General features: G+C 45.8%; 1 protein-coding gene across 2 annotated transcripts in view; it reads left to right on the top strand.

Annotated features, from left to right (window-relative positions):
* TMEM241 (transmembrane protein 241) overlaps positions 1–15,447 on the top strand; it is a 109,538-nt gene that overhangs the window by 19,249 nt on the left and 74,842 nt on the right. For both annotated transcript variants that reach the window (XM_004579708.2, XM_058677091.1), the window contains exon 4: positions 10,871–10,952. In XM_004579708.2, coding sequence (XP_004579765.2) covers positions 10,871–10,952 — 82 coding nt within the window. The remainder of the gene's footprint in view (positions 1–10,870; positions 10,953–15,447) is intronic.

Raw genomic sequence — 15,447 nt, forward strand, 5'->3', positions numbered from 1 at the left:
AGTGGTTGCAGCAACCAGCTCTGGGCCAGGCCAAAGTCAGGAGCCAGGAACAGCATCTGGATCTCCCACACGGGTGGCAGGGCCCCAGGCACGGGCGCTAACTCTCACTGTTGCCTCCCAGGGTCTGTATAAGCCTGAGCTGGGTTTGAAGCCCAGGTGCTCTGATGCGGGACAAAGACGTCTTAACCGATGGGCTGCATGTCTATTCCTGAAGTTAGCTTTTTGTTGTCACAACTAGAGCTTAGAACATGGCTGTTGATAATTGTTCATTGAGTTTGAAAAAAAATTCCTCACTTGGGCCATTTAAAAAGAAGAAAGGTAATGGGGATGTAGGTGTTTTTGACTTTCATCCCTGCACTATAAAACCAAGTAACTGCCAGTACCAGCAATGCCATTTGGAGTAAAATATTTTTTCTTGAGAAACACAGAGGAAGACATGTTAATTATGATCATAACTGGATTTTCTTGCTATTATTCTCCCTTTCCTATCAACCTAGAGGGAGAAGGAGAAATTATTTTTTTAAGTCGCTAAAGTAGTACGCAGTGACTCATTCATAGAGATTGGAGCATCTCTGTGCCGAATGTTGCTGTGGTGCTGGTGCTGTACTGTGAACAACAACAACAAAAGAGGCAGAAACCCTCAGAGCTGATGGTGTGTGGAGTAGGTGGACAGTGAGCAAAGGCGCATGTGTGTGGCTTGTGTGATGGCAGCAAACAGAGAGAAGAATAGCCAAGTAAGGAGCCTGTGTGTGTGTGTGTGTGTGTGTGTGTGTGTGTGTGCGTGCGGGCTGGGGGAAATTGTTGTTTTATGCAGAAATTTTCGGCAAAATACTTTTTATTATTATTAATTTGAGAGGCAGAGAAAGAGGAATCCCAACTTTTGGTGTATTTCCCAAATACCTGTAACAGTCAGGGCTGTGCCAGGGTCCGAGCAGGGAGCTGGAGAATCAATCCAGGTCTCCCATGTACATGGTAGAAACCCAACCGCTTGAGCCTTCCCTGCTGCTTCCCAGGGTCTGCCCTGCTGGGAAGCTGGAGCCAGGGCTGGAGGCACGTATCAAAGCTAGGCATTTTAACTTGAGGTGTGAGTGTTCCTTTTTGGTGTTAACTGTTAGGCCAAACACCCAGTCCTCGAAGAAATGCACTTAACTTTATTTAAGTGAAGATCAGTTCATGAGTCAGGCAACTCGTTGAAACAGTAGAGGTTCAGAGAGTTCCTCAGGGGCCTCAGGGGCATCACAGATAGGAGCTGACATAGACCAGTGCAGAAGTAAAGGAATTGTTTGATTGAGTACAGCTAGGTTTCTGTCTTTTTTGAAGTATAACTCAGTGGTCAGGCCCTGGATGGATGGCTGTCCATGAATGGTTGATGCTCAGGTTTTTTTGTTGGTCAGTTATACCAGGTAGCTCCAAGTTCAGTGTGAATTAGCTTATGTGAGAGCTCTTAGCATAGAGACCACCTCGGGTTCCTGGCTTCCTTTTTATTTGCTTCAGTACCACAAAGGTCACCTCCCTTCTTGATGCTTGTGCCTTCTTCCTGCCCCCAGCCCTAGATGAACTGGTGAAGTTCATCCCTTCCTTAAAGTTATTGATTGAAGGCAGCTGGCCAATCGCTGGCTTGTCCCTTGGGAACAAGAAAGCTAATCGTTTCAAAAGATTTGGGTCCCTACCTAAATCTGAGATTATCCGCTGCGGTGCTCAGAATCCGTGAGATTCACATCACTTGTGGTGTATCTCCCTGGAAAACCATCCTCAGTTACAGCAGGTGAGCAAGCACTGTAAAATTGCTGCTTCATCATATCTTCCTGAAGATATTCGCCATTTGCAAATGTTTCAGACGATCACAAAAGTACAAAGAAGCACCCCCCTTGCAGCCCATAATCTGGCTGTGTCTTCAGGAAAGCTCAGTTGTCATGATTTTGTCCCTGCCAGGTAACCACTGGGAGGTCTTAACCCTCCCTGTCATGATAGCATGCTCCTGAGAGTCAGAGATACAAAATCTCCTTTTTGTTAGTTTTAGCTACTCAAATAACAGCATTAGACACCACCTCACAGCAGGTTCCATGTTGCTATTTCCTCCCCTTCCTGCTGTCATGACTGCTATGATCTGCTTATGCCCTGACGCTGATGTTAGCTTGTACATGCATGATTTCAAGACTTTGATCTGCCTTGTTAAGTGCTGTGTCTTCATTGACTAGAATAAGGTATGACTGCTTGCAATCTGCAGTAGCAAAGATATGGAAACAATCCAGATGCCCATTCAAAGAAGAATGGTTAAGAAACTGTGGTACATCTACGCCATCAAATATTACTCAGCCATTAAAAAGAATAAAATTATACCATTTGCAGCTAGATGGTTCCAACTAGAGACCATTATGCTCAGTGAAATAAGTCAATTCCAAAAAGACAATTACTGTATGTTCTCCCTGATATAATGAGGTTGTCATGCAAATTGTAAGTTCAGTAACCCTTTCCATATTTCTTTTGATCCCATGTGTTTTGGTATTTTTGAAATCATTTTCATTTCTTCCAGATAGTTTCTTTTCTCTTGTTGAATTCATCGCTGTCTCATGGATTACACAGTGGCATCATTTTCCCCAAGAGGCTTTTGTGTTTTCTTTCTGTCACCTATACATTGATTATTCAATGGTATGTTTTTATTATTATTTTATTTTGATAATCTTTACATAGTTGATTAGGACACCAAGGGTCAAGGGTTACAGGAAAGTGGGTAAAACCATTGTTTCCACACTTTTTTGTATGTCTATCTGGGATAAGGGGAGAGATAAAGGGAGAAGCTGCACCCAACCTTCCACCACATGCCAGGGTCCCCAACATGGGGCATACTCTGAAGGTACTGCTCAAGTGGTTTTGATAGTTCAACAGTTCTGAATTGCTGCCAATCTCACTATTCCAAGCATAATGAACTCTTTCCAGAATCCACTGGCTGACATAGTCCACCTTAGAGTCTCTGTTTGCCCAGATTTTCACTGCCAGTGCTTGGCTGGAGTAGTCCTCTGAAGGTTCCGATGGACTGCAGTGGCATGTTTTTTCAACTCCATGGTCCTGTAATTTTTGTTTTGTTTTGTTTTAACTTCATACCTGTTATTGACTTTGTTTCGTGACTTCTCATTTAAGGGAATGTATAGTGACAGTGTAATAGAAACTGTCATATTCAGATATGAAGATACAATGCAGTATGCATTCTGTACTTCCTAAGCAAAAATGAACTCCCAATGAAACTGTTGGACATATCTAGACAATAGGATGCTGAATTGTCTGAATTGTCTGTACCACAGTTTTGGGGCATACTTTAAATAACAGACTGATGGAATTATGATTCCTTTTTTTTTTGAAGTATGACTCCTTATGAAGGACTATACTATTGTAAAATATGGGGAAAATCAGTTGGGGGTGCAAATTTGGGTGGGGAAATCCCAGGTCCAATGGAATTGTACCATAAAATAAAAAAAAAAGATATAACTACTTGGTGTTAATGGGTGTTTGAGTCCATTTGGATTGCTGTAATAATGACGTATAGATGGGGAGTCTATGGACAATAGACAGTTCTCCCAGTTCTGGAAGCTGGCAAAGCCAAGATCAAGGCCCCCAACATGTTTGGTATCAAGTGAGGGCTGCTTTCTCATTCACAAAGGCAGATTTATAGACAGAAAGATCTTCCATCTGCTGATTTCCTCTCTAAATAGGCGCAACAGCTGGAGCTATACCAGGAGCCTACTTCAGGCCTCCTACATGGGTACATGAGTCCAAAGACATGGCCCATCCTCCATTGTCTTCCCAGGCCATAAGCAGGGAACTGAATTAGAAATGGAGCAGCTGGGACACAAATTGGCACCCATATAGGATGTCTGTGCTTGAAAGTGTAGGATTAGTCTGTTGAGCCACAGTGCCAGCCCCTACAGATGGGCAGATGGTGCAGTTCTAGTTGTGTGATCTTGAGGTGGTACCAATGCCATTCATGAGCGCTCTATTCTTATGTCTTAACCACATCCTAAAGACCTAAAACCATCAACCTGAGGGATGGGATCTCAACATGCAGGATGACTTTTTGTTTTTAAGTTTTATTTTATTATTACTTGAAAGTCAGAGAAAGAGATCTTCCATCTGCTGATTCACTCTCCAAATAGCCTCAGTGGCCAGAGCTGATCCCGTTTGGAGCAAGGAGCCAGAAGTTTCTTCCTGATTTCCCACATGGGTGCGGGGAACCAAGGACTCTGCTGCCCTTCCAGGTCATAAGCAGGGAGCTGGATTGAAAGTATAACAGCCAGTGCATGAACCAGTGCCCATATGGGATACCAGTACCACAGTCAGAACAATAGCCTGATATGCCATGGTGCCAACTTCCAAGGATAACTTTTGGAGGCACACAAGGATTCTGACCATAGCATTAAACATGAACTTGTAACAAACCAGAAAAGGTTGTAATCGCTATTCATAATGAACAAAATGGAGAAGCCATATTAAAGAAAAAAAATATTTTGAGTTTTATTCTCCAGACAAAAGAATGAAGGAATGCAGCAAGTGTCATGGCTAAAACTTATCTAACAGCCTTGTTACTCCAAAGGAGACGGGAGTGTGAGGAGTAATTTGAACATCCCATCTTGGACCCGGTGCCACTTCCTGCTTCCCCTTTCCCACAGCTAGCTCTGGTTATCCACCAATGAAATGTAACCTCCTGGCCTCTTTCCTGAGAACCCCATCCAGTGATCTTGCAGGGCCTCTTCTACATTTCCTGCCCACTTACCAATCACCCTCAGGCAATCACCTGTGACAATCTCAGTCACCAATCCCTTGGGGCCCACCTGCAGCCCTTCCCAATTCCCCCCAATACCTTGCAGGCTCACCTGGTTGTATACATGAGCCTCTACATGTGCCCCCTCTCTCTTCTCTTCCTCCTTCTCTTTCCCTTTCCCTTCCCTTTTTACCTGGCTTTCCCCCGTCTTCCATCTTGCCCGCTTCCCCTGCCCTGGCAGCCCCCCAGCCTGCCATGGCGGGACATGTGTCCCTTCTAGTTTTCTTCCCCTAGACTCCTGCTCCCGTTCCTACTGTATTGGAATAAAAGACCTCCTAAAACACCTTGCTGCGTCTGGAATTTTGACTTTGGTAAGCTTATCTTGAAAAGAGGACTTGACTGCGGGAATCAGCTGAGCAGAAGAACTTTAGGAACCTCACTGCATTAAAAACCTAACAGGGAGGGTTCTCTTGATCTTTATATCCAGTTTCCTACTTGCTGTCTTGACTTGAATGTCTTTAGAGCACCTAAAGTTCATAATTTTTTTAAAGAAGATTTATTTATTTTTGTTACAAAGTCAGATATACAGAGAGGAGAGACAGAGAGGAAGATCTTCCATCTGATGATTCACTCCCCAAGTGAGCTGCAACGGCCGGTGCTGTGCCGATCTGAAGCTGGGAACCTGGAACCTCTTCCGGGTCTCCCATGCGGGTGCAGGGTCCCAATGCTTTGGGCCATCCTCGACTGCTTTCCCAGGCCATAAGCAGGGAGCTGGATGGGAAGTGGAGCTGCCAGGATTAGAACCGGTGCCCACATGGGATCCCGGGGCGTTCAAGGCGAGGACTTTAGCCACTAGGCCACGCCGCCGGGCCCCATAATTTTTTAAAGAAGATAATTTTTATTGGAAAGGTAGATTTACAGGAAGAAGGAGAGACAGAAAGGAAGATCTTCTGTCTGCTTGTTCACTCCCCAAGTGGACACAATGGCTGGGATTGAGCTGGTCCAAAGCCAGGAGCCAGGAGCTTCTGGGTCCCCCACGTAGGTGCAGGGTCCCAAGGCTTTGGACCATCTGCTTTCCCTGGCAACAAGAATGGAAGTAGAGCAGAAGGGATATGAACCTGTGCCCATATGGGATCCCAGCTCCTGCAAGGTGAGAATTTAGCTACTGAGCCATTGAGCCAACTCAACTTCATAATCTTTAAGACCCAATTTATGATTTCCCCCCGATCAGAACTATTTCAGTTTTTCTTTTCTTGTGCACACCTAATCCCATTCCAGTCTCTAGACTTTCCACAATGCAGGTTAGCTCAGTTGAATCCCTTCCAAAGCCTGGGTATGTCCCTCCATTTGTTCAGTCTGCCAGCTTCCTCTGGCCACTCATCAGTGCTGCTTTTGTGTCTGGAATGCTATGTTCCTGGCACAGCTCTGCCCCATCCCTTGTGCCTAACTTAATTTTGGGTTTTACTTCAAGCATTGCTTCTTTAAGAAAGATTTCCCATCCTCACTGACCAGGTTCGATCCTTGGAGTTGACAGAATCTTTTCAATTCCTTTGTACCATTTATCCGTATGCAGCCCCCCGTGACACTTTCAGTATATCACCCCTCCCTAACTCTCTCAAATGGGGAGTTAGGGGTTAATGGAAAGTTAAAGAAATCAGAGACTTACCTTTTGATGATGTAATTTGTTGGTTTTATTTGAAGATGTGTGTGTGTTGGCTGCTGTTTTCTCATATGTCTTTGCTTGTGTAAGCTTCTACATGCTAGTCTTCCATAAACAGGCTCTGTGACAGTACATTCTCCAATGTGGGAAGGCAGCTTTGATACTTTGAAACCTGACATAGAGTCTTTCTTGAGTTTCTGTCCCTTTCCTCCTTGCTGTGTCTTGCCCACACTCCTTTTGGTGGCCATTTCCCCAGTGAATGGATGCAGGCATTCCTTATCGCTAAGGGCTGCTGTGTGGTGACATTGCTCTGAGGTCCAGGAAGGCAGCCTTGTGGCTGATGAGCATCCAGGAGCAGCTTGAAAGATGCTAACCACGTCTGCAGGTGTCAGAGTTATATTATGATTTATTTAAAATTTATTTGAGAGATAATACTTTCATCTGCCCATTGGCTCCTTAGTCCCCCAATTCTCCTACCTTCCATTGCCATGGCTCACTGGCTCAAAGCCAATAGCTAGGAACTCGGTCCAGGTCTTCCATGAGGATGACCGGGATCCAGCTGCTTCACATACTACCTGCAGCCTTGAAGGATGTGTGTTAGTGGGAAACTGGAATCAGGACCTGGAGCCAGTTGTTGAACCCTGGTGCTGTGATGTGGGGTGTGTGTATTCCACTCGGCATCTTTACTGCCGTTCCAGCTGCCAGCCCCTGCCTACAGGTGCCTGATGGTCCACTGTTCGTGCATGCTGCCTGGGCCCTGTTAGCCATAAGTGACTGAGATGACCTTGGCCATCACAAACGCCAGTGCCTGGTGATTGGGTCCTAATCCCATGTTGGGAGCCATTTGTTCTCACAGTCGTCTTTTGAAGCATTTCCTAGAAGTCTTTTTGGTCCAACTAGAGCTCTCTCTCTCTCTTTCTAGTTAATTCTTTATATTTTAGTCAGGAAGAGCTAAGATACAAGGTGTTTCCTAGGCATGTTTTCTTTTCCCTTCCCCCATGGCCTCTGAGATACTCTGGCGTTTCTTGGAGTATATAACATGGTGGGAATTTTCTTTCTGTTACGAGGTGTCAGGGGCTTGCTGCCCTCACAGTTCAGGGTGCTGGGCCTGCTGCAGCACGTCCAGTGGCTGCTTTACCCGGTGCATCCCCTGCTTCTGCGTCGCTGCTGTCGGCCTGCGGTGGATGCTCTGGGCTTCCCTTGTCGGTACAACCTGTGTCCTGTCTCCCTCAGTCCCTGTGCTGGGAAGGCCATTTCCTGGATGAATGGCGAGTGGCAGATGTTCCTCTTGCCCACTTTCCCATGCAGGATGGCATCATCCTTTCTTCGTCTACCTTGCACACCTGTTGTTGCAGTAGGGCTAATGATGACTGAGAACCTTCCTTGGATACTTTATTGCCAAGTCTGCCATCTCAACAAGTTCCTGTTGTGTGTGCAACTCATCTGTTTCTATGTCAGTGTCTACCAATATAACATATGGGGTTTACGAGAATGGTGTATGGATGGGTGTTTAAAAGCTAGGGCTTTGGGCCTGGTTTGGTAGCCTAGCTGCCAAAGTCTTTCTTGCACACACCAGGATACCGTATGGGAGCTGATTCTAATCCCGGCCACCTTGCTTCCCATCCATCGCCCTGCTTGTGGCCTGGGAAAGCAATGGAGGACGGCCCAAAGCCTTGGAACCCCACACCTGTGTGGGAGACCCAGATGAGGCCCCTGGCTTCGGATCGGCTCAGCTCTGGCTGTTGCGGACACTTGGGGAGTGAACTAGCAGACGGAAGATATTTCTGTCTTTCCTCAGCTCTGTATATGTGTCTTCCCAATAAAAAATAAATATTAAAAAAAAGAAATAAAAGCTAGGATTTAGGTCCAGACAGACCTGAGTTCATTCTGAGGCTTTGGGTGGACCAACTGGTCTGAACACAGGAAAATGTCTTAAGCTCCCTGTGCCTCATTTTTCTCATCTGTACGGTGTGGTAGTAGTACAGACACTCCTTGACATACAGTGGGATTACCTTCCAAGCAGCACTTGATAAATGGCGAATATTCTGAGTGAAAAGTATATTGGATACATGTAACCTGTCAGCCATCCCAGGTTAACCTCTCCTGCCTTAAAGGTGCTCAGGGCACTCAAGATCCTTTCATTGGGCAAACTCACACAGCAAACTCTGTTTTCTTTCTTTCTTTTTTTTTTTTTTTAAGATTTATCTATTTTTTATTTATTTATTTTTTTTTATTGAATAGGCAGGTCAGATTTACAGAGAAAAGGAGAGACAGAAAGATCTATCTGCTGGTTCACTCCCCAAGCAACTGCAGTGGCTATAGATGAGCTAATGAAGAAAATTCTTCTGGGTCTCCCACGCAGGTGCAGGGTCGCAAGGCTTTGGCCATCCTCCACTGCTTTCTCAGACCACAAGCAGGGAGCTGGATGGGAAGTGGCGTAGTCAGGACACGAACCAGCACCCATATGGGATCCTGGTGCTTGTGGGGTGAGAATTTAGCCATTACGCCGTTGCGCCGGGCCCCAAACTCTACTTTCTAACTCTTAAATAACAAAGCCTGTTTTTGAAGTGTTGGCTATATCCCATGTAATGTATTTAACACTCTACTGAAAGTGACAAACAGAATGGCTCATGAATACACTTTCACATCATTGTAAAACTGAAAAATGTTTAAGTCAAGCCATCATTCTCTTAGGATTGTTGTGCATAGTTTTAAAGGATTCAACATGTAAAACATTTGGCACAAAGAGTGCCTGGTTTGTCACACGGACTCAGCCCCTTGAAAGTTGCTGTATTTGCTAAGAGAATCTATTGTTTATCAAGAAAGGTTTGAAGTTCTTACTGGAGATTGGAGATATTCAAAGACTGGGTTTTCTGGAAAGTTGCCCAGATCAGGACTGATTTGGGATGGCGAGCTTGATCACGTTTATAAAGTGCACAAGGAACTTGTTTACTATTATTATTTGTGAGCAGGCACTATTCCTCGAGAGCAATTCACTGAGTTGTTTGGAATTCTTAGGTTATATCCTGCTAGGATAATTCCACTTATTTCTGTTCATTCTATTGGAGTAACTCTGGAAACTCAAGTTAGTGGATTCAGTGCCTTTTCAACCAATGAGAGAAGCCCATTGCAACCTTAGTGATGTGCACTGTGCATGCAGGCTGAGATGTAGATTTTCTTGAGAACAGTTTATAAACTAGTAAGAAAGCAGTTCCTGGTATGGCCATGGTTGAGTCAAAGCTTTGAGCCCTTCAGAAGTTCTTGCAGATTCCCTGAATTGAGACTCCCATTGGACCAGGTGGGTGGTGAAACCTGAATATGGCTGCCCAGCTGAAGTTCTGGGTCTTTCTCTCTTAAACCCTGTCCTTTGATTCTGTGTTTATTGGTTTGTTTAGATTTATGTATTGGGGCCTATGTATTTGAAAGTCAGAGTTAAAGAGAGAAAGAGAGAGAGAGAGAGACACCTTTCATTTGCTGGTTCACCCCCGCCCCCCCATATAGTTGCAGTTGTCAGGGCTGGGCCAGGCTGAAGCCAGGAGGTGGGAGCCGGGAGCCAGGAGCTTTTTGCGGGTATCCCATGTGGATGCAGGGATCCAAGCAGCTGGACCATTTTGCACTGTTTTCCTAGGTGTAGCAGCAAGGAGCTAAATTGGAAGTATAGTAGCCAGGACTCAAACCAGTGCCCATATGGGATGCTCGTGTTGCAAGCAGAGCCTTTATTGTGCTGCAGTGCTGGACTTTGCTGTGGTTTGTTTTGTTATTTAGTATATTGCTTAAGTAAATAGCCACAAATTTTTTAAAAATAATTTTTCATGAATTCAACACTGGTTTACTAAAAATCCACAGAGTAGGAAGTTGTTATTTGGCCTAGTGGTTCAGGTACCAGTCAGAACACCTGTGTCACATGTTGGAAAATATGGGCTCAATTCCTGCTTCTGCCTCCAGACCCCAGCTTCCTGCTAGTGCAGGCCCTGGGAGGCTGTGGTATGACTAACGTGTTTGGTTCTTAATGTCCACATGGAAGTCCCGGATTGAGTTCCTAATTTATGGCTCTGGTATGTCCCTAGCTCTTGGGTAGTATTTGGGGAGTGGGTTAATGGAAGAGAACCGTTTGCTTCTTCAAACAAACAAACAAACAAACAAATAAGAAAACCAGGAAGTTTCCTGCCCTTGAAAACGCATCAGGTCTTTTTTCTCCCAACCAGCAGCACGGCCTTTCTTGTTTCCAGCTCTGAGTCAGCCTTGCCAGGCAGCTGGCAGAACAAGGCTTAGAGGGAGGTTGACTTTGTCTGCTTCCATCCATCACTCCACAGGTGGAGACCACATCTCCCTTAGCAAGTCAGGCAGGAGTGTTGAGATAACCTCTGCCACTGGGGTTGGTGCAGCTGAATGCCGGTCTTCACAGCTAGGCCTAGTAAAGTGACCCAAGAATTGACTTTCTTTTTCTATCTCTCCAGGTCTCCTGTTCTGACATGGCTTCCTGCTTCGCTGCTGTTTGTGGGTGTCATCTACGCTGGGTCCAGAGCCTTGTCCAGACTGGTGAGTAAGCAGGCTGTGAGAGGGACAGCCCTTCAACTCTTGTTCCCCTTTGCCTTTATAAATGGCACCTTTTGGCTTTAACCTGGTAAGTCCAGACTGAAGGACGAGTCCAGACTGAAGGACGAGTCCAGTGGCACCGCTCCCCCCAACTTTGGCTGAATTGACGATGACTGCATAACAAGAAAGGCCAGCCGGAGTGCTGCTCAGGCTGCCCCTTGGGGGGCCAGCGCCTCAGTAGCCTGAATGCAGATGGTCATGGGAACAAGGGAGGAAAGCTCTGGAAGCAATCTGGCCTCTGGGGAACTGCCACAGCCCTGCCCAGGGTGACACAGCCTGTTGGGCGCCAGGCTCAGCAGTGCTCACCAATGCCTGCACACAGTTTGAGCCCAGGACACAGTGGTCCCAAGAACTCATCTGTTACGTCTTCCTCCTGTTCCCTCAGAGGCAAATTCCTCCAGTATCAGGACTGTGAAGAGCAAAGCTGCCTCCAGAGACGTTATTTAGAATTCTCTAGAAAGTTATTTTGCCACCAAAAGATAATCCATTAAAAATGCCATTAGCAGAAGGTGGCTTACAAATCAGGAAGAATATGAACGTTTCCTTCTTGCTTGTACTCTGGCTTCTGTTTCTGTCAGAAAGTGCAGTCTGTACTGACTTTGTAGAAAAATACAGAATTAGCTAAAGAACTTACTTTTTTAAAAAAGAAAAGTCTGTTGGGCTGGTGCAGTGGCATAGCAAACTAATCCTCTGTCTATAGCACTGGCATCCCATATGGGTGATGGTTCGGATCCGGGCTGCTCCACTTCCTTTCCACCTCTCTGCTTATGGCCTGGGAAGCATAGAGGATGGCCCAAGTCCTTGGGTCCCTACACCTATATAGGAGATCCGGAAGAAGCTCCTGGCTTCGGATCAGCTCAGCTCTGGTCATTGAAGCTGTTTGGGGAGTGAACCAGCAGATGGAAGGATCTCTTTGGGTTTCTTTCTCAGTAACTCTGACTTTTAAGTAAGAATAAATAAATCTAAAAGAAACTCCACCAGGTTTGTTTTTATGTTGGTCCCTTAGATCTCACACATGAAAACAGTAAAAACAAGCAAAACCTGCCTAACCAGTTGGCAGGGTTGTTGTTAGATGAACGAATTGCAAAGTTGAGAAATAGCAATTTAATATGTGATTGTGAAATTAAATTGTTTTTCTTAATTCATAAGCTTGAGGAGATGGGTGATATGTTCAAGGGGCTTTCAGGTAGTTCATGGAAAATGGAAATGAGAAAGAAACTTATTTTGTTGCAGATGTTTTGAAATTCATGCAAGTTTTTTTGGTATTAGGCATGTTTTTCATGGGCCTGTTGAAGCTCTTCTTGCACAGAGGGGAGGCACAGCCTGTGTGGGCCTGAGAACTGACTCCTAGTGTAAGTTGGTGCAGCTGCCTGGACCAGGCAGGGCTGCTTGGACCATGCTGCCTCCCCTTGCACCCACAGTCTGGCACTGGTACTTCCTGTTTAGTGGCACAGAGCCAATCTGAAGCCAGGAGCCAGGAGCCTCCTCTGGGTCTCCCACATGGGTGCAGGGTCCCAAGCATCTGGGCCATCCTTAGCTGCTTTCTCAGGCCATTAGCAGGGATCTGCATCCAGAAATTGAGTAACTGGGATGCAAGCAGGTGCCTGTGTGGGATGCCAGCATCACAGACAGCAGCTTTACTTCCTGTGTCACAGCATCAACACTGCAAATGTTTATTGAGGACCTTGTGTGTGCTAGTGGCTTATAGGATAAAAAGGCCCAACTCCTGCCCTTAAGGATCTCGGGGCAAAGGAGCAGCCGACTAGTAGGACTATTCAGAGTCAAGTGTGAGCTGTGTACTCTCTAGTGCTTGTCATGATGTCTTGGAAGGTTGGACTTCCTGCTGCCTTCATGCTGGTTATTTGTGCCTACTTGCCCAGCTTTCTTGCACTGGATATAGTTACCCTGGGTGGCCCTGATGGCATTGGTGTTATCCTTGGAGAGACAGTACAATGTGGATGGGCCATTGTTAGTCTTATTCAAATTTCCTGGTCTAAAGCCTCCAGAGCTGGTCAGGATGGCCTCAAAGCCCATGGTGGGAGAGTGTGGGGGCCACACGCACACACTGAAGCCTTAGCGAATGCACTGAGGAGTGTGCCCCAGTGATGGTGGCTCAGCTCCTCCAGCCATGCTGTTCTCTTGTGGATAGAAGGCCAGCGTCCACAGCTGGAGGGACTTTGCTGAAGGAAGTTAAGGCAGGACTGGAATTAGTTTCCATGGTGAGCTCTTTGATTGTGTTCCCTCCTGGCTGCTGCTGTGGTTTCTGTCCGTGATGAGTGCAGTATTCACTCAGCATGTTGGGGATGGGCGTTGGTGAGGAAAGACGCATGGGAAGTAAGACCCATGTGGAGTGAGTTAACTTGGTAAGGAGAGTGGGCCACTCTGCCTTTGGCTCCAATGTCAGATATGGGAACTAGGCTGCACAGGGAGAGGGGTGTGATGTTGGTGCCGAGTGCAGAGTCTGGCGCTCGGGCCGCTACTCTTTCATGTTGTTTTCTTATCCCAGCTGGTCTGAGTCAACTATAAGCATTGCCTTTCACTCTGTGGGCCTGATGGTAGTAAAATAAACCCTACGCGAGGCTTTCATTTTTGCTTCAGTTAAAACTGTTTCCCTTCACTTTTACAAAATCATTTATTAAAATTGAAACCCTAGGGGGAAAGCTTCATGACATTGGATTTGGCAATGATTTCTTGGATACAAAACCAGAAGTACAGACAACAAAAGAAAACAGACTAATTGAGCTTCATCCAAATGAAAAAACCTTGGTGTATCAAAGAACATCATCAACCAAGTTGAACGGGAGGCTGGGAATAGGCGTTCAACCTGATAACCAGCACCCCACATTTGAGTTGTTTGGGTTTGACCCCTAGCTCTGGCTCCTAACTCTAACTTCCTCCTAATTCAGACTCCAGATGGTAACAGTGATGGTTCACAGAGTTGGGTCCCTGTCACCTGCTGGGGAGACCTGGGTTCAATTTCCTGCTTCTGGTTTGGTTCCCCTTGATTGTTATGTGCATCTGGGAGAGGGAACCAGTGGATGGTAGCTCGCTCACGCTCTCTTTGTACCTCTCAAATAAATGTTCTTATAAAAAGGCACCCTATAGAATGAGAGAAAATGTTTACAGGTCACTTATTTGATAATGAATTAATATTAGAGACTATGTAGAGAAAACTGTTACAGTTCAACAAAAGACAACCTGATTGAAAAGTGGATAAAGGACTTAGCCATACGCTTCTCCACAGACAATATGTAAATGGGCAATAAGCCCATGAAAAGGTGCTTGACTCAGTAGTCATTAGGAACATACGAAGGAAAGCCGTATGAGATGCCACCTCACACTTATTAGGATGGATATTCTTCCAAAAAACAAAAAAAACAAAGCAAAACAGAACCCTTTGTGCCACTGTTGTAGTGCTGCTATGGTACGAAACATCTCCAATGTTAGCCAGAGAGTTACCGGATGATCCAGCAATTCCACTTTTGCTTGTAGACCCAAAAGAATCGAGAGCAGGGAAATGAAGAGGTACTTGAATGCCCATGTGCATTTGGTTACTGTTCACAGTAGCTACAAGGTGGAAGACCCAGTGTCCATCAACAGATGAACAGTTAAATGTGGTGCCCACACATGGTGGAGCATTGCTCAGCCTGCAGGAGTAAGGGGATCCTGTGACATGCTATAACACGAGGACTTCAACTCAGAGCACACAAGAATGAACAGACTCGGTCCCAGAAAAATACCAGGGGTGGGGGACGTTGGGCCGAATGGTTCATTCACTGTTTGGATGCACATGTCCCAGACTGGCATCCCTGATTCAGGTCCCTTCCACTTCCAATCTCTTCTTCTGTCTTCCTCCATGCCTTTCAGATAAAATAAATAAAAATCAAAGTTTAACACACCGCAAGTCCCATAGGATTCCACTTACATGGAGTACTTAGAGTGGTCAAGTTTGTAGAGGCGGGAAATCAGCATGATACTTCCCAGGAATTGGGGGAGGCGGGCTGGGAGTTAGAGTATCATGGTAGAGAATTTCAGGCGCAACACCAAAGTGGGTCAAAGAGTAAAGTTGTGTAATTTGTATTTTACTACATCCTTCTAAAAGCTAGGTTCTGGGAGTTTTCTTGAAGATTCTGTGAAAAGAAGGGCTGATAATGTGTTTCTTTTGCAGCTCACTCAGAACTCCCCTGGGGCTCTGGGAGCGTGTGCATTTGGTTGAGCTGAATTCAGCTATGTGCTCTTTGGTGACCATGTAAGCAGTTTAGCGGTTCCCTGAAAGCAAGCAATGTGCCCCTCTTCTCATCCAGGGTGTTTATGCCAAGCCAGGGCCTGATGCCTCCTCCGTAGGCCTTTGCTTCTTGCTATGCATGTCTCTTGTGATAAACTTTTGCCAGACTGTAGGAGCCCTTGGGTATTTTACAGTGTTAGTTGTTCACCAAGC

Source organism: Ochotona princeps, chromosome 18 (assembly GCF_030435755.1).
Source record: "Ochotona princeps isolate mOchPri1 chromosome 18, mOchPri1.hap1, whole genome shotgun sequence".
NCBI classification, from domain to species: domain Eukaryota; kingdom Metazoa; phylum Chordata; class Mammalia; order Lagomorpha; family Ochotonidae; genus Ochotona; species Ochotona princeps.